This window comes from Pituophis catenifer, unplaced genomic scaffold (genome assembly GCF_029215685.1).
Source record: "Pituophis catenifer annectens isolate HBS135680 unplaced genomic scaffold, rPitCat1.0.hap2 SCAF_1, whole genome shotgun sequence".
Classification (NCBI taxonomy): Eukaryota; Metazoa; Chordata; class Lepidosauria; order Squamata; family Colubridae; genus Pituophis; species Pituophis catenifer.
Genome location: NW_027256881.1, coordinates 333558511 through 333577832, shown reverse-complemented (window position 1 = coordinate 333577832; position 19322 = coordinate 333558511). Strand labels below are relative to the sequence as shown.

The following is a 19322-nucleotide window of genomic DNA, read 5'->3' as shown; positions in this document are numbered from 1 at the left end:
TGTATGGAGTTCTACTTCACAGAACCTTCTGGCTACTGTCCTTGCTGAGGGCTGATAAAATTAAAAAGAGAATATTTTTCACCTCTTCTTTTCTATCCCTGTCACTATTAAGGTAAATAGTATTTACCACCTCCTCAAAGAAGAATTCTGGGAAACTTTCATGAACTTTTGTGGCTCTGAGCTGGTCTTGTTACTTCAGTGGACATGTTATCATTTAGTTAACAGGATTACTCGCATTTTTCCTGGCACAAGAATTCATATGTTGCACTAAGCCTGGGCTGAACAAACTTAAGAGTAGGGATGCAATTATCCAAATTCCCTGGTGCCAATTGTCCAAATTCCCATCATATAAGGATGGGAGAAATAAAAAATGAACAGGATACAGTATGCCTAAATCAAGATTAATATAATTTTCAAACATCAGCACCTTCCTTCCTCTAACTTTACCTTCTCTTAAAGAGTCCTTTAAAAGATGAACTGAGATACAGGTAGTCCTCGACTTACAACAGTTCATTTAATAACCTCCATAAGTTGTGGATGCTCCAACACTGGAGGTTTTCAAGAAGATATTTGACTGCCACTTGCCTGGAATGGCATAGGATCTTCTGCTTGAACAGGGGGTTGGACTAGAAGACCTCCAAGGACCCTTCCAACTCTGTTATTCAAAGTTAGAACAATACTAAAAAAAGTGACTTATGACCATTTTTCACACTTACGACCGTTGCAGCATCTCCATGGTTGCAGGATCAAAATTCAGATGCTTGGTAGCTGATTCATATTTATGACGGTTGGAGTGTCCCGGGATCATGTGATCACTTTTTGCAACCTTCTGACAAGCAAAGTCAAGAGGAAGCCAGATTCACTTAACAACTATGTTACTAACTTAACAACTGCAGTGATTCACTTAACAACTGAGGCAAGAAAGGTCATAAAAGGGGGGGGGAATTCACTTAACAAATGTTTTCTGTAGCATCAGAAGTTTTGGGCTCAATTGTGGTCATATGTCAAGGACTACCTGCATTAATAACCAATGTCTCAGAAAGGATGCAAATTTTAATGGATAAACTTTTAGAAGACAATGAGAAAAATTTAGTAAAAATTGTACCTGACATAAGCCTAAGAGAGTTTGAAGGTATGGAAGATAACGAAGATTTGAGATTACTAAAATAGGAATTCAAAAGACAAATTAAGAAAAGCTTTTGAGACAAAAAATCCTAGACAACGTCTCTTCAAGGGATTTACGAAGTAGGCAGTTGAAAGCTTTGAAGCATCTTTTAAATGCCAAAGAATTAAGAAAGATCAAATCCTGCAATGTCATTGGAATGATTTAAACTTCAAGATTGTGTAGTGCAAAAAGAAAGAATATAAAGTTGGACTATTTGACCAAGGAGAAACTATTTGTTTGATATTTCTGGTGACTCCTAATGAATTTTTTTGCCGAACCAGGATAGAATAGTTGACGGGTTCTGGATTGAGTATAGATAAAAGTGACAAATTAAAAAAAAAAAAAATTAATTTGTAAGTTTAAAAGAGGATGAAAAGTTACTACTGTATATTAACATGCTTGGTGTGATGAAGGGCGGAAGCCATTTCTTTATTATTGTATTTGTTCTCTTCTTCTTTTATTTTCCACTTTATTCTTTTTCTTATTTTTCTGCATCTTAAACTTCTTTTTTCTTCTTGTTCATTTTTAAATTAGTTTTTAGAAGTAGTCCCAGTGGTGGGATTCAAATTTTTTTAATACAGGTTCTGTGGGTGTGGCTTGGTGGGCATGGCTTGGTGGGCATGGCAGGGGAAGGATACTGTAAAATCTCCATTCCCACCCCACTCCAGGGGAAGGTTACTGCAAAATCCCCATTTCCTCCCGATCAGCTGGGACTCGGGAGGCAGAGAATAGGTGGGGGCAGGGCCAGCCAGAGGTGGTATTTATTGGTTCTCCGAACTACTCAAAATTTCCGCTACCAGTTCTCCAGAACTGGTCAGAACCTGCTCAATGCGTAGTCCCCTATTTACGATTATAATGGAGTTTACCCGTTAGGGTCATAAACTGTGTTGGTGGCAAAATCACTTGATTTTACAACAATTTTGCAGTGGTCATTAAGTGAATCACCATGGTCATTAAGTGACTCCATAGTTGTTAATTAACATTGTGGCCATTAAGTGAATTCACTTTCTATAATGGGCATTTTATGCTGGATTTTCTAAATACTAATTTCCAGTAAAAAAAACATCTTAACTTGGGGTCACAGGGCCAATGGGACACTGCAAAGAGCTGTAAATGGGGGCCAGTTGCTGAGTGCCCCAAACACGATTATGTGACCACTGGGGGGCGGGGGGTAAGTACCTTTTTGAGGGTGTGTCATAACTTCAAACAATCACTAAGCACCCGGTCATAAGTCGAGGACCACCTGTACAGTACTATGTTTATTAAAAATACTATTTTTAAAAAAAGAATTACATCTAGAAGGCTACCAAGAACCAGTGCAGCTCTCCTTAATAGTATTACAAGGGATTACTAAGATGCATCCATGGCAGGGGTGAAATCCAGCAGGTTCTGACAGGTTCTGGAGAACCGGTAGCGGAAATTTTGAGTAGTTCGGACAACCGGCAAATACCACATCTGGCTAACCCCTGAGTGGGGTGGAAATGGAGATTTTGCAATATCCTTCCCCCAGAAATGGGGAGGGAATGAAGATTTTGCAGTATCCTTCCCCTGGAGTGGCGTGGGAATGGAGATTTTGCAGTATCCTTCCTCTGCCACTCCCACCAAGCCACACCCACAGAACCGGTAGTAAAAAAATTTGGATTTCACCACTGATCCATGGCCATTATTATCTGCACTGCTGCATTCTGGAACAGTTGCAGCTTTCAGAAGGTCTTCAAGGGTAGCCCCATGTACAGTACTTTGTAGAAATCCAGCTGGGAGATAACCAAGGCAGGAGTGACTATTTAGAGCAGGGGTCTCCAACCTTGGCCACTTTAAGCCTGGAGGACTTCAACTCTCAGAATTCCCCAGCCAGCAAAGCTTTTGATTTAGAGGACTCTCGGTTCAGAAACAGGTGCAACCGGCATACAAGATGGAGTTCTGCAAAGGCCCTCCTGGACACAGCTGCCACCTGCTGTTCAAGGAGAGTTATGAGTTCAAATCACAGGCTGACAGTGGGGTAATGCAGCCCCGGTCAGAATCAAAGTTGGAAATTGTCTGGATCCTTAACTTAAGGGGCCCATAAACTCATGCAGTCTTGCTCCGGTTGAGCTGAAATCTATTCTTCCCCATCCAGAACCATCCCAGTTTTCAAACAATGATAGAGCACTGAAACAGCATCCCTGGGCCAGCCAGAGACAGAGATGAACAATTGACTATCATCAGGATATTGATAGTACTTAATCTCATGCTGAAGGATAAATTCATCCGGTGGCCTTCGTATAGTAAGTAGAAAATGGAGCTCTGAGGAACTGTAAAAAGCAGGGGCTGAGGGCTGGATCGCTCTCCCCATAGAAAGAATGCAACAGGCCCTGGAGAAAAGAGAATTTCTATTGTGTTGTCTCCAAGTACTGCAACATCCACTATCTAGTGCTCTTTGTCTTTCTTATCGACAATTGTTTTATTATGGGTTTGTCGCACAGTCAGCTTACATGTTTATATTGAATTTGGCAATTTTGTGCACCTATTGGATCCTTTCCAAGGACCTGGGATAGACACATGTTGTTTGATGGAGTTAAAGGTACTATGGCAGGATGTAAGCTGTTCTAAGTAAAGCTGCCTTTTGCAATTGACTGATGGAGATTTTGTCAATGACGATGGTGTTCAAGGGGCGCTTCAGTTTTTTTGGGATTGCAGCCAAGGCACCTACGATTATTGGTACTATTTTGGCTTTCTTTTGCCATAGTTCTTCTATTATGCTTCTATTTGTAGGTCTTTGTATTTTGTGATTTTTCTCCAGTTCTTTCTCTTTTATTCTGCTCCCCCCAGGTTCTGTAGCATCCATTATCCAGACTTATTTGCCTTTCATATCAGCAGTTGTTTTATTATTACAATTGGTCACGCAGTCAGCCAGATGTTTTATCAAAACCTGGGGCTTCTCTGAGGTTTTTTTTTTTCCTTTTCCTTTTGCAGATGGCCCAGAATCTCGACGGTCATTCGCCCACGAGTGTCTTGGAGAAGCCTTAAGAATTCTTCGGCAAGTCATTAGCAAGTACCCACTGCTCAACACCTTGGAGACCTTGACAGCAGCCGGGACCCTCATCTCCAGGGTCAAAGGTCAGTGAGGGGATACTCTTACCAGGAACTTAGCTTGGTCCTGATTTGATCTCCCGATGAGCCCCTTAGGAATGTGCTCTTTAAAGCATGACTAGTAAGAATGTTCAATGTAGTATTTTTCCAACTTGACAACTTTAAGTTGTATGGAAGGATTCCCCAGCCATCTGAAATCTACATATCTTAAGGTTGCCAAGTTGGAAAAATATTTAACTTCAGTATCCCAGTCTCTTTGCTTTAGGGCACCTAGAGAGGGCAAGTAACATTATTTGTGTCAGGATGTCACCCTGTAAGTGATGTGAATTATACAGTAGTGGCCAAAATTGGGGAAACCTTTTGGGAAAAGTGCATTTTTGAGGTTTGATGGCTAATAACATCACTTTTTTGGGGAGTACTACCATAAAACTATGTATCAATGGAAAGATAATTTAATCAAGAATGTAATGCAACAAAGATTGTTCAATTATCTGTATTCTACGAAAAGTTATAGCCAAATACTGCCTGGTGGCCCAGCAGACTAATAGCCTGTTATTAACATTCAGCTGCCTGCAATTACTGCAAGTTCGAATCTCCCCAGGCTCAAGGTTGACTCAGCCTTCCATCCTTTCTAAGGTAGATAAATTGAGGACCCAGTTTGTGAGGGCAATAAGCTGACTTTGTATAAATATACAAAAGTATGAAGGCTATTGCTTAACGCATTGTAAGCCGCCCTGAGTCTCTGGAGAAGGGTGGCATATAAATCAAATTAAAAAAAATTATAATAATCAGAAAAAGGAAGCACAACTTGCTTAGGTTGATATCAGGTAGCTTTCCTTCATCTGATTGTAGTCAATGTGCATGAGTGTTTAGAGAGCCAATAAGGTGTCATCTTGTTTTGGCAATGAGCCAATCAGATCACAGTAGGATTCAGTTATTGATGTCATGTATTGAAGCTGAGAAGAGGACATTTGTCAGTGTGTTATGTGATCGCTATCAAGTTGGTTGGGGTTTTTTGTGTTCTTTCATTTAGTGAGCTTGTAAAACGTAATAAAATTAAAGTAATGGTGCAAAGAGTTGACTGGTCACCCAGAAGGTGATATAAAATAGTATTATTAAGTGAACAAGGCTACAGTTCAGGGGTGAAATGCTCCTGCTTCGGACCGGATCGCCCGATCCGGTAGCAATGGCGGTGGGTAGTTTGGAGAAACAGTAGCAAAAATCCCTCCCCTCCCCCCCATGTCCAGCTGAGCCGCGCAATCATCAGAGGCTTTTTTAAAAAAAATTTAAAAGTATTTTGCTACAACCTCTTCGGCTGAAAAAAATGCTTTTAAAAGTAAAAAAAAAAGCCTCTGATGATCGCGCGGCTCAGCTGGGATCATCAGAGGCTTTTAAAAGCATTTTTTTACAACCTCTTTGGTCGAAGAGCTTGTAGAAAAAATGCTTTTAAAAGAAAAAAAAAGCCTCTGACGATCAGGCAACTCAGCTGGGATCATCAGAGGCTTTTTAAAGAGCCTTGGTAGTACAAGGGTTTAAGGCACCCTGTTATTAAGCTGCTTAAGACCAGCTGCCTGCAATTACTGCAGGGTTCGAATCTCGCCAAGGCTCAAGGTTGACTCAGCCTTCCATCCTTTCTAAGGTAGGTGAAATGAGGACCCAGTTGTGGGGGCAATAAGCTGACTTTGTATAAATATACAAAAAGGATGAAGGCTATTGCTGAGCACATTGTAAGCCGCCCTGAGTCTTCGGAGAAGGGCGGCATATAAATCAAATTAAAAAAAAAAAAAAATCAGAGGCTTTTTAAAGCATTTTTTTTCAAACTCTTCGGCTGAAAAGGTCCTACTCCTACCACGCCTACTCAGCCACATTACGCCCCCCCCCAAGCCATGCCCACAGAACTGGTAGTAACAAATTTTACATTTCACCACTGCTACTGGTGACTGACTACCACCGCTACACTAAAGAAGTCAGAAGAAAATAGGTGGAAACTTAACCAAAGGTTACATTTCTAAGTTTTTGAAGAGATATAAGGAGACTCAGTCACTTCAAAACCACACTGGTAAAGGCAGGAAAAGGTGCACAACAGCAAGTGATGATAGAAGAATTAAGAGCCTGTGCCGAGGTGACAGAAGAAAATCTCCTGGGTGTATACAATATGAAATGGTGCAATGCAATGTGAAGTTGAGTGCAAGGACTACTCGGCGCAGACTGCAGGAGTTTGGCCTAAGATCTAGAATTCCACAACAAAAGCCACTTTTATCTCTCAAACAAAGGTTGAAAAGCATTACATTCTTGATTAAGTTATCTTTCCATTGATATACATATTTTTATGGTACTACTTCAAAAAAAAAAGTGGTGTTATTAGCCATCAAACCTCAAAAATATACTTTCCCCAAAAAATGGTTTCCACAATTTTGGGCCACTACTGTATAATCTGGACAACATGATTGGTGTAAATTACACTGTTTGTGTCATCTGCCCATGGAGGTCAAGATGCTCAGGGTGTCAACATGGCACACTTCAGATAACCTGCGAGCCCAGCATTATGAATATATGCAGGCTTCACAACTGTCCTGAGATTTATGTGGCTTGCTTGGTTTTGATTTAATATAATGTGTAAATCCAGCTGTTCTTGCTTATAAGCCACAGCTTGTGGCCTAGCGTGCATGCAGATTCAATCAATTATGGCCTATTTAACAAATCATTAAATGTTAGCACATTTTGTGAACCAAATTAATAACTTCTGGAATAAATGTTTCCTTAGTTTTATAGTGTGCGTACCATATACTGTTGAATAGAGATGTTAGCAAATGTTTGTTTGGTCTGCATTTTAATTCACTCTTCCTGGACAGTATGTTTATTTTTATGCAGGTAGTCCAGGGGTGAAATGCTCCCGATTTGGACCGGATCGCCCGATCCAGTAGCGATGGAGGCGGGTGGTTCAGAGAACCAGTAGCAAAAATCCCTTCCCCCCCCGCCATTGCCCAGCGGAGCCGTTCAATCATCAGGGGCTTTTTTTTAATTTTTAAAAGCATTTTTTTCTACAACCTCTTTGGCCGAAAAAATGCTTTTAAAAGTAAAAAAAAAAGCCTCTGATGATCGTGCGGCTCAGCTGGGATCATCAGAGGCTTTTAAACTTTTGCCGCAGGGCTTCAAAGGGCCGCCCTACAGCTGATCAGTGTTAAAAGGAAGTGTGGTGGTAGACCAGTGCGCTCGAAAAACAAATGAGTAGACCGGTGCCTCCAAAAACAAATGGGTAGACCGGAACACTCCAAGAACAAATGGGTAGATCTGTACAGCTCTGCAAGCAGTTAAAAGCCTGGGAGACCAGTACCTCTGCTAAATCCTAAAGAATTGTCACATGACCATCAAACCATGCCCACAAAATAAGCCATGCCCACATAACCGGTAGTAAAAAAATTTAGAACCCACCCCTGAGTAGAACCCACCCCTGTCTGATGCAGTGGTGGGATTCAAATAATTTAACAACCAGTTCTCTGTCCTAATGACCAGATAGGTGGGCATGGCCATGGTGGGCGTGGCCAGGGGGTGTGACAGGCAGCACTCAGCCTCCTGCACCCGCCTGGGAGCCAAAATGGAGCACGTGGGGACTCCTGGAAGGGGCAGAGAGGGGCAGGGCCAGCCAGCAATTTAACAACCGGTTCACCCAGAACGGCCCAGAATGGCTGAATCCCACCACTGGTCTGATACCATCTGACCCACAACCTTGTCCTTACATGGAAGTTGGAGCTCCCAGCAAACTCCTCCCTAAATATTTGGACCAGATGGGAAGAACCATGTTTGATGATAGAGGATAGGTCCCTAATCCTTCCCTTTCTGACTATGTACTTGCCCATGAATAAGCAAACTTTTCTTCAAAATTTGAAGAAAATGGAGAAAAAGTATGCACATTTCAATGTGAATATTCACACTCTTTAAAAAAAGATAGCACAAAATGAATTAAACCAGAGGTGTGGCTGAATCCACTCAGGGTTGATGCAGATTGGAAATTGAAATTTAAAATTTCCGGGGTGGGGGGATCATCCTATTCATCGGAATGAGGTTTACCCATGTTTGTTAGAAGTCTGCTCTGTTCAGAATTGACTCCAGAGGCCATTTTTGACCATCAAACTTCAAATGTATGCTCAACCCCAAATCTCCAAATTATAATTTTACAGTGATAAATTAAAAATGCGATTAAATACATAATGGAAGAATAACTAATCTTATTATAATTAGTATTAATTAAATGAAAGGAAGCCTTTTTTCATCCTGGACCTCATCTTACTTTATAATATCTTGGCTAATTTTAGCTTTTGCAGTCTTCAAATCCAAACCTGGATAAAACTTAAAATTAAAAATGATTTAGGTTGAGGTCTGAAGATTGTAAATATTTATAAACATACCATGTTTCCCCAAAAATAAGACCCTGTCTTACATTTTTTTTGAATCCTGAAATAAGTGCTTGGCCTTATTTTCGGGGAGGACTTATTATTTTGGGGCGTGTGGAGCAAGATGGGACTCCTTGCCATTTTACCTGATTTCCAGCTTTGTCTCCTTAACCCTAACCAGAGGAAATGGTGGGGACCAGCTGTGCATGCATTTAAATATTTTCAGGGAGGGCTTATTTTAGCGCATGCTCTCAAAAGCCCAATTGGGCTTATTATCAGGGGATGTCTTATTTTCTGGGAAACACGGTAGATGTATTCCAACCTAGATAAGAATCAAATGTTGTTCTAGTTTTCTGGAAAGAAATATAAAAGTGATAGGATGTTTGAACCAATTCTTACTTTTCAACAGTAAGAACTAATAATTGTTGGATGCCTTCTTTTACCACAGTGCAGAGTAGTGCAGATTTTTCAGAAATAAAGTCTTTTTAATGTATATATTTTAAAAAGGACCAAATCTGGTCTAACAATTTTGCAATAACCAGAATAATCTGGAAAATTATGAAGTAGATTCTGACTCTAAAGCAGGAGTGTCCAACCTTGGTGCTTTAAGACTTGTGGACTTCAACTCCTAGAATTCTCCAGCCACCTATGCTTGAATTTGGGGAGTTGAAGTCCGGAAGTCTTAAAATGGCCAAGATTGAACACTCCTGCTCTAAACGATTCTGTGAATTGCCAAAATAATTCTTTACAATGGCACTTACGAGTATTTCTAGTGGTGAGACACTTTCTTTTTTCACCTTGAGCCTCATCTTACTTTATAATATCTTGGCATCAAAGGAATTGACTTTTTTGTGCTCTGAATCATATCAGAGAAGCCGAGGAGGAAGTGGTAGGCAGAGAATGGCAGCTTCTGCAGCTCAGCAGAACCAAAATGTTTGTTTTCTGTTGCTGTCTTGGTTTCCTGTATCCTGAACAGTTTAACCACAAAAATGAGAGAAGCTTCATGTTCATGACATCTGCCATAGTGATCTTTGGAGAAAGAAAAACCCTGGGCAAGTGAATGACAGTGTATATCTCCCCAAGCAAAAATTAAACTGAACTTCAGTTTCCCAGGGATTATGAGTGAAGGGTCAGTGTCAAAGAATGACTTGTGCAACGATGGTTCTGCCCTAGGATCCTTTTCTACGACCAAAAGATTGGTTTTGCATAATTAATTCTTCAGTGTGTTGTAGCTGTTGCAACAGATTCCTCCATAAAGCTAATCCTGTTGATTTAACACCCCCCCCCCCAACCGGAACCTGAATTTCTATTTCTAATCAAGATGGTTGTTAAGTGTTGTGTCTGGTTTTACAACTTTATTTGCCACTGATGCTAAGTGATTCACTGCAGTTTTTAACTGAATCTGCAGTCATTAAGCAAATCTGGCTTCCTCCGTTGGCTTTGATGGTTAGAAGCTTGTTGGGAAGTTTGTAAATGACCACAAGATATACTGCAACTGTCATAACTACATCAGGGGTGGGTTCTACTTACCTTTACTACCGGTTCGCAACGGGATCATGCATGCTTCGCTTGTGCGCGCGTGCCAAGCTTTTGCGCATAGACAGATCATCTATGATGACATCCAGGTGGGCGGGCAGAGCTTCCTCCCTGTTTTACTACCAGTTCGCAAGAACTGAACCGAACCGGGGGCAACCCACCACTGAACTACATGCCGGTTGCCAAGCACCCCAATTTTGATCATGTGCCCATGGGGATATTGCGACAGTTGTTAAGTGCAAGTCAATGTTTTCAGTGCTTTGTAACTTCTCATTGTTAACATTTTTTATTGAGTTATAAAATAAAATAAGATACAAAATACCAAAGAAAATAGGAAAACAGTGGGGGAGGAAGGGAAGGGAAGAAGAGCGAGGAAGGATTAGGAAAAAGAAAAAGAAGCATTGGCTTCCGACTCTCTCTGTTGCAGTAACATCAAATCGCAACTTTTTGTTTTTTCATAATCATATAAACTAGCCATTTCTATGTAAGGATCCATCAGTCTAATCAGTAAAACCCAAAATCAAAGTTTCATTCTTTTCCAGTTCAAGCCCCAAAGTTCAGAAGCGGTCTCCATGTGGAAACAAAACTATTTATATTCTTTTCTTTAATCAAAATAGTCAATTTTGCCGTTTCAGCCAATTCCATCAGCTTCTGCAACCATTCGTCCATGGTAGGGATCGAAGGGTCCTTCCATTTTTGTGCGTACAATAGTCTTGCTGCTGTCAACATGTATAGTAACAAAGTTCCAGTGCTTTTGTAACTTCTAATGGCCACTAAATGAATGGTTGTAAATTGAGGAGCACTTATAATTCTGCATCAGTACAGTTCCCATGTTTCCTAGTATGATTTGATTGCTTATTTGTACCCTATGACTATCATTAAGTATTGTACCTTATGATTCTTGATGAATGTATCTTGTCTTTTTATGTACACTGAGAGCATATGCACCAAGACAAATTCCTTGTGTGTCCAATCACACTTAGCCAATAAAGAATTCTATTCTATTTTATAGGTAATTGAATGACAGATTCCAAACCCTCTTAGGGTTGTCGCTTTGCAAAATGAAAGAACAACAAGAGGAAAGCTATCATTATTCTTCTAAATAATTCTCTTTTTTTCCCACCAAAGATTATTTTATTGTATGGCTGTGAAGTGCTTGCCTTGTTCCTTTTCCTTCCCACCCCAGCCCCCACATGAGGAGCATTGGAAAGCGCACAGAAATGTACAGTCTTATTGTGCTACAGTTGCGCTGTGTATCCTGTAGGATGCCTTTTAAGATTGATGAGTTGGGGAGAATGTCATGGTTTCCTTTTCCATCTGCATTTTTTAGGCTTCCACTATGAATCTAACAACGAAGCTGAAAAACGTGAATTTGAAAAGGCCGTGGAGATGATTGCAGTCTCCTTCAGTAGCACGTAAGTGTTCTGACCAGGGCTTCCTGAGGCGCACAAAGCCGAGTCCTCGTCCCGATAAACCCCTTTTATTTAATTTACAGTGAATTCCACTCCAGCAAAGTCTTTCCTCTCCCACAGACAGTTCACAATCAGTGACTTTTATCAGACTGGGAGAGTGGCCAGGCCGATATCTTTCAGACACCGCAATACTTGGCAAGAATGCAGTAATGAACTAATTGTCTCCTGCAAACTCCATTCCCCTTTCGCTCCTCTTTTATTCCCTCTGGGAGGGGCCATTCATCATCCACTGTAGCCTTACTCCCAAGTCGACCCTTGTTCTTTAGCTGTTCCCTGCGTCTGGCATCTCTGCACATGTGCACACTGGGAACAGGCTCCAGCTGTTCGTCTACCTCACTGATGTCTGACTCCAAAGGCTGATAACTAGCATATAGCCCTGGCCCCCTCTCTGCCTCTGACGCAGAGCCCTCATCAAAGCCTTCCCCAGACTCCAGGACTGGCCCATGTTCCTCGCCAACCTCCTCACTGTCCGAATCTGCTGCCAGATCCGCTAGCCACTGGTGGGCCCAACAGTAAGCAAAAGATCAGCTCAAAGGCAATTTTAACAGAATTTAGAAGCACAGCATCATAAAATTAGGGCATCCACGGACCCCACCCACTTCACACTCTTTTTCACTGGCCCTAGTTGGATGTAAGCAATTCAGTGTTAAAATATCTAAGAAATGCCTCTGCTTGAAATTCTCCTTGATAGTAAATCCTCATAACTTCTTCAGAAGAAGCTTAATCCTGTTAAGCTTCTATTTACTGTATAGCGACATCATGATTATAGAAAAGCAGCCCAAGTCAAAGGAGAAAAAACCTCAATATCAGAGATATTTAATTTGGATTTCTGCAGTGAGGAATTTAAATGGCACCTTAGAATAGAATAGAATAACAGAGTTGGAAGGGACCTTGGAGGTCTTCTAGTCCAACCCCCTGCTCAAGCAGGAAACCCTATACCACTTCAAACAAATGGTTATCCAACATCTTCTAAAAAACTTCCAGTGTTGGAGCATTCACAACTTCTGGAGGCAAGTTGTTCCACTGATTAATTGTTCTAACTATCAGGAAATTTTTCCTTAGTTCTAAGTTGCTTCTCTCCTTGATTAGTTTCCACCCATTGCTTCTTGTCCTGCCTTCAGGTGCTTTGGAGAATACCTTCTTACTCTTATGATTCTAAAACAGGTGTCTCCAAACTTGGTAACTTTAATCCAAAGATGCTTTTTTCAAGAGGCAACTGGGCTCTTTTTTCTTAGAAGGCGTTTCGCTTCTCCTCCAGGAAGCTTCTTCAGCTTGAAGCTTCTTGAAGGAGACGCGAAATATCGTCAAAGAAAAACAAGAAAGTCCAGTTGCCTCTTGAAAAATCACCTTTGGGACAACCATGACCTGGATGACTAAAAATCTCCATAGACATTTGGCAACTTTAAGATTTGGGGACTTCACGTCCCAGAATTGAAGTCCATAAATCTTAAAGTTGCCAAGTTTGGAGACCTCTGTTCTAAAAGAAAGAACCCTAAGTATGAGTTTCTTTCTTTCCCTTGAAGAGATAAAACTAATATTTTAAACATTAATGTTCAGTTTCACTACTCTAAATGATGTTTGCATATATTTGTAATAAGGAAAATGCTGTTTGGTGAAAGTTAAAATAGTAATGCCATGGGCCGCAGATGCTGATTTTTGCATTCACTGGTATGGTGCAATTCCAAGTAACGTTTTCTTAATGACTATTTGGGTTATAATCAGTGTTGAAATCCAAAATTTTTTATTACTGGTTTTGTGGGCATGGCTTGGTGGGCGTGGCAGGGGAAGGATACTGCAAAATCTCCATTCCCACCCCACTCGGGGGCCAGCCAGAGGTGATATTTGCCGGTTCTCCAAACGGCTCAAAATTTCCACTGCCAGTTCTCAAGAACCAGCTGGATTTCACCCCTGGTTATAATGCTGAATAGAGAATATGTAGGGTGTTGATATAGAGTCTGATATAGGGTGTTGGACTAGAAGTCCTCTAAGCTCCTGGTAAATGGAACTGCATTTCCTATCACCCCCAATCATTATTCATTTATGATAGGGGTTGAAGGGAGTTGCAGTTTCAAACAGTTAAAGATTAGAGCAAGTGTTGTTTGTGCAATCAATACTGGCAAGCAAAAATGTCACTATTAGCCTCTTTTTGAGAGTCAGTGATGGTTTTGGCTGCTGCTACTAACTTGCTAGTTATTTCCTAGTATATCAACCTTTTTCCTGTTTTGTTTTCTTCCCCATTCCAGTGTCTCTGAATTCCTCCTGGGAGAGGTGGACAGTAGTACCATCCTTTCGATTCCTCTGTCTGATCTGAATCAGGTGAGCCCCTCAGTTCATTGCCCAGAACAGTCCTGTTTTGAATGAGAAAGCAGCGGGTTTAATCTCTGGTGTTTCAAGAGAAAAGGATCCTGTGCTGAGAAAAAAAATATTTTTTTTCTTTGTATCCTAATTCCAAATGGTTCTTAGGGCCTAAGAAACAATAAATTTAATTTAATTTAATTTAATTTAATTTAATTTAATTTAATTTAATTTAATTTAATTTAATAATTTAATTTAATTTAATTTAATTTAATTTAATTTAATTTAATTTAATTTAATTTAATTTAATTTAATTTAATTTAATTTAATTTAATTAATTTAATTTAATTTAATTTAATTTAATAATTTAATTTAATAATTTAATTTAATTTATCGCATTTCTATGCCACCCAACTCCCAAGGGACTCTGGGCAGTTTACAGCAAAAATAATGTGAACAATGAACATAGAAAAATTATTTTAAAACATTATAAAAACATTTTAAAACATTAAAAGCCCATGCACACCATTCATGGCCGGATCTCGCAAGATTGCAACAGCGAGATCAACGGCCCCAGTCCTGCCGGAAAAGCCAGGTCTTCACCACTTTCCGGAAGGCCAATAGGGTGGGGGTAGTCCGGCTCTCAGGAGGTAACTGGTTCCAGAGAGCTGGGGCAGCCACAGAGAAGGCCCTCCCCAGTGGGCCCACCAGCCAGCATTGTTTAGCTGAGGGGAGCCGGAGGAGACCAACTCTGTGGGATCTTACTGGTCGCTGGGAGCTATGCGGTAGAAGGCGGTCTCGAAGATAGCCTGGCCCTGAGCCATGTAGGGCTTTAAAGGGAATAACCAACACCTTGAATTGTGCCTGGAGACCAATAGGGAGCCAGTGCAGCTTGCGGAGAATTGGTGTAATGTGGGTGTACCTAGATGCACCCACAACAGCTCGCGCAGCTGTACCAACTGTAGTCTCCGAACACTCTTCAAGGGTAGCCCCATGTAGAGCATGTTGCAATAATCTAACCGTGAGGTGACAAGGGCATGAGTGACTGTGAGGAGAGCCTCCTGATCCAAGTAGGGTCGCAATTGGTGCACCAGGCGAACCTGTGCAAAGGCCCCCCTAGATACAGCTGCCAAATGTTGCTCTAATCTTAGCTGTGAGTCTAGGAGGACACCCAAATTGCGAGCCCGTTCTGAGGGGGACAATTTCTCCCCCCCACGAACCAAGGATGGACAGTCGACATAGTCTTTAGGAGGCAATACCCACAGCCACTCGGTCTTGTCTGGGTTAAGTCTGAGCCTGTTGACTCCCATCCAGACCCTCACAGCCTCCAGGCACTGGCACATCACATCCACCGCTTCACTGAACTGACGCGGGGTGGAGAGATACAGCTGAGTATCATCAGCATATTGCTGATACCCCATCCCGTATCGTCGGATGATCTCACCCAGCGGTTTCATGTAGATGTTAAATAGGAGGGGAGAGAGGACCGAGGCCTGAGGCACCCCGCATACAAGGGGTCTAGGGGTCGACCTCTGTCCTCCTGCCAACACCAACTGTGACCGACCAGAGAGATAGGAGGAGAACCACCGTAACACGGTGCCTCCCACTCCCAACTCTCTTAGTCGTCCTAGAAGGATACCATGGTCAATGGTATCGAAAGCTGCTGAGAGGTCAAGTAGCACCAAGATACAAGAATGACCCCCATCTCGGGCTCGCCAGAGATCATCCATCAGCGTGACCAAAGCAATTTCCGTGCTGTAAATATTTTGATTCTAAATCATGAAGGGGCAGCTGGGCTCTCTCTAGGCATCTGTTGTGCAACCACCTCCAGAAGTTGTAGAAGCTCCAACACTGGAAGATTTTAAAGAAGAGATTGGACAACCATTTGTCTGAAAATGGTATAAGGTTTCCTGCTTGAGCAGAGGGTTGGACTAGAAGATCTCCAAGGTCCCTTCCAACCTGTTATTCTGTTTTTTTTCACCTTTCTTAAAGCACCATCAGTGACCTTCAGCTCAGGGAATAGAACTTGCTGGTTGAGGTACAACCAAAAGTCCCATTTTTGATGCTGTAGCTCCTGCAAATAAAAAAGGCTAGAAGATAGAAGATCCACCCACTCAGTTTTTTAGAAGAAAGGTCTCCAAAGTAGTGTAGGCCTCCTCTTTAATCATCTTCAACCGTCTTGCCCTACAAGAATGTTTTGCTCTGTAATTGGCAATACCACCATGGCAACCGCTTGGAATTTGAAGGACTGGTTCTGGGACTTAAGGAACTAAAAGCTGTAGAACACAGTAGCATGTGTCACTATACACTAATTAAAAATAAAACGAATGTATGATTTCTAATGTACTCATCCTGCTAATGGATTTTAGGATCCCTTATATCTTATAAATAAATTATTATAAAGTATAAATTATTTCAGAAGGATAGGGCGAACAAGGAAATCATGTCCTTTTATTTCATCCACTTTTTTTAGCTATGTCATTTTCTAGTGGAGGCAGAGTGGTGCGGTGGCCTAGAGATGGAGCTCTCGCCTCACAATCAGGAGGCTGTGAGTTTGATCCTAGGTAGAGGCAAATATTTCTCTCTCTCTGGGTGCAATGAGAATATATCTGCTGAACAAAACTCCGCATTGGCGACAGGAAGGGCATCTGACCATTAAACGCTCTGCTAGCTCCATTCAGTTGCCCATACCCTGCAAGGGATTATGGGGTTGTTAAATGATGATGATGATTTTCTAATGGAGTAAGAGAACTAAGGCAATTTGTCTCCATAAAAAGGGAAAACTTTGGCAAGGACAAAATAAGAAAGCTGACATCATAGAGGTGTCCTTAAAGGCTCTGAGGGTAACCTTTTTTCCCCCTTACTTGTAGTCAGTGGAAAATCTATATGGGGGCATTACAAGTTTGGGACCGGAAGATGTGCTGCATGGTAAGGAAGATTTCAGTTCAGGTAAGAACCATCTTTTACTATGATTTTTGTTCCCTTACTAGCTTCTCATGAATTGTGCAGAGTTCTGCATTTATGCCACATAGACAAATAATGTTGATATCATTCTGAATCTGATGCTTTCTCTTTTTTAAAAATATATATATATGTGATTAAATTTCTATAAAGAATAAAATATATTTAAGAAAGGAAAAATAGAAAAAGGGGAAAAAAGAGGAAAAAGGAAAATAAAAATAGAATAACTTCCGGCTTTTTTCAATAATTACAAACATAAAATAAATTAACCTTTTGATCTGAAATTGAGTAACACCCAATATTTCTATAATGCTAAACAAGTCTAATCGTCAAATCCCAAAATTAATATAGCATTTCTTTGTGTCTCAAGCAAAGTGTCAGGATTCCGACGGTTGCCCTAATTAAATCATGAGTCTTGAGCCAAAGAAATCCAGTCATTTATTAGAAGCTTCATGTCGGCACGTTCCAATTGAAGCCAACTCTGATCCTATGTAATTTGCGACCCAATCTTGACCCTGTTTCCCCCCTCCCCCCAGGGTGTGTCATCAGTCACATTCGCCAACGGAGCAATTTCATGGGTTATAGAGATCATTTCCCTCCGGCCGCTGTAGGTAACCCTGGGAGACAGTCTTGAGAGAGATATTTCTGGAATGTGCTTTTGTTTTTGGCGGCCCTGCTGCTTCCGGTTTTCCCATCCCCCTTGCCTATGGCAACTCGAGAGCAGGCCAGGGAGGCTTTGCGAGTTGACACATAGAATCCAAAAATGGGTTTCCAGATAGAAACAAAGCGAGACAGTCTTTTCTTTAATTAAAATAGTTAGTTTCACCATCTCAGCCAATCTCCATTGTGAGGATCTGCAGATCTTTCCATTTCTGTACATGCAGAAAGTTTTCTTGCTGTTATCATATATAAAAGAAAGTCCCATGTTTTTTTCTCCAACTGCTTACCCATCATACCTAGAAGAAAAAGAATTCAAATTCTTTCTCATGCTCCTAATTATTGCGCAGTTTGTCCTGGCAACCTCTTTAATTCTGGTCTGTTTCCATAACATCAGTTTCATCCCATTTTTAGCTCATGAGTGAAACATGAGCTTGAATTATCTTTGGCTATATCAGTGTGGAAGTAAACTTTTCATCCTTACTCTGATGCTACCCAAAGGCAATTAAAATGTGTTAAGATACATTAAACATTACCTTGGAAGGCAGCAAATTTCATGGTGCAATAGTTTGGGGCTGGCTCAAGGCTGGTAGGAAATGCTACAACTCAGCTGTGCAGAAAGTTCTCTATGATATTTTGCATTTTGGAGCTCAGTTTTTTTTTTGCATTCTTCTTCTTCCTTGCTCTGCATCAGTGCTCACACCATTAAACATTACAAAAGCAACTGTTGCATTACGATGCTGTTTGTGGTATTTGGAAACCGCTGCATGACAAGAGAATGTTGATGTAATCAGCCTTTTATCAATTTCAGAAAGGTTTGCTTTTGACATTGGCTGAAGAGTATATGAAATTAGCCTATTTTTAGGGCTGCGCAAAATTAGATTCTGGCAACCAAAAGGATAAGATGAAGATCACTCATTTGCTACTTTTCATGCGATGCAGCACGCCTGTCAGTTGAAGAGGTGAACGTGCTCCTTCAGAAGTGTGATGGAGGGGTAGACTTTGCCCTCAAGTATGCCAAGAGCATCTCCAAGTACATGAAGGATCTTATCTACTATATGGAGAAGAGGACGGTTCTGGGTGAGCTGACAGTGAAGGGGAATAGCTAAGTTGATTCTGTGCCTTGGGGGGGGGAGAATAAGTGGCTGTTTAAATCGCCCAGCCTGGACTGATGGGGTTTGTATTTTAATGAGTTTTAACGTACGTTTAATTTGTATTTTAATATGTTTTTATCTGGTTTGATTTTAATTGTTGTGAGCCGCCCTGAGTCCTATGAAGATAGGGCGGCATACAAATCAAATTAATAAAATAATAAAATAAAGTATCTGTGCTGCCAAAGTCTGCAGTCAATCAGGGGTGTCAAACTCAAGGCCTGTGGGCTGGATCCGGCCCACGGGGTGCTTCGATCTGGCCCGCAGGGCCCACCTGGAAACAGTGAAGGACCAGCCCACGGTGCCTCTGCCAGCGAAAACAGCGCTCAGTTTTTGCTGGCAGCAGGTTGCAGGAGGTTGTCGCAGCCAAAAACTGAGCTCGGGAGCCTGTTTTCGCTAGCAGAGCACTCAAGCGACCACAGGCACTCCTGACACGAGTGATGTTGAGCTGGCCACGCCCACCTGGCCACGCCCCCCCTCCCCAAGGTCAAACACAACCCTGATGCGGCCCTCAATGAAATCGAGTTTGACACCCCTGGTCTACCTTATTCTATGTTGTTTTATAAAACTAATGATCAAAGAAACCCTAATAATTACCAGTATAGGTAGTTCTCGACTTACAACC

The 19322-nt window shown here is 41.3% G+C and overlaps 1 protein-coding gene across 1 annotated transcript in view; it reads left to right on the top strand.

Moving 5' to 3' along the window:
• ARHGAP45 (Rho GTPase activating protein 45) overlaps window positions 1–19322 on the top strand; it is a 76169-nt gene that overhangs the window by 27399 nt on the left and 29448 nt on the right. The window contains exons 3-7 of the mRNA XM_070943648.1: window positions 4118–4261; window positions 11492–11576; window positions 13877–13978; window positions 14612–14626; window positions 18457–18626. Of these exons, the coding sequence (XP_070799749.1) occupies window positions 4118–4261; window positions 11492–11576; window positions 13877–13978; window positions 14612–14626; window positions 18457–18626 (516 nt within the window). The remainder of the gene's footprint in view (window positions 1–4117; window positions 4262–11491; window positions 11577–13876; window positions 13979–14611; window positions 14627–18456; window positions 18627–19322) is intronic.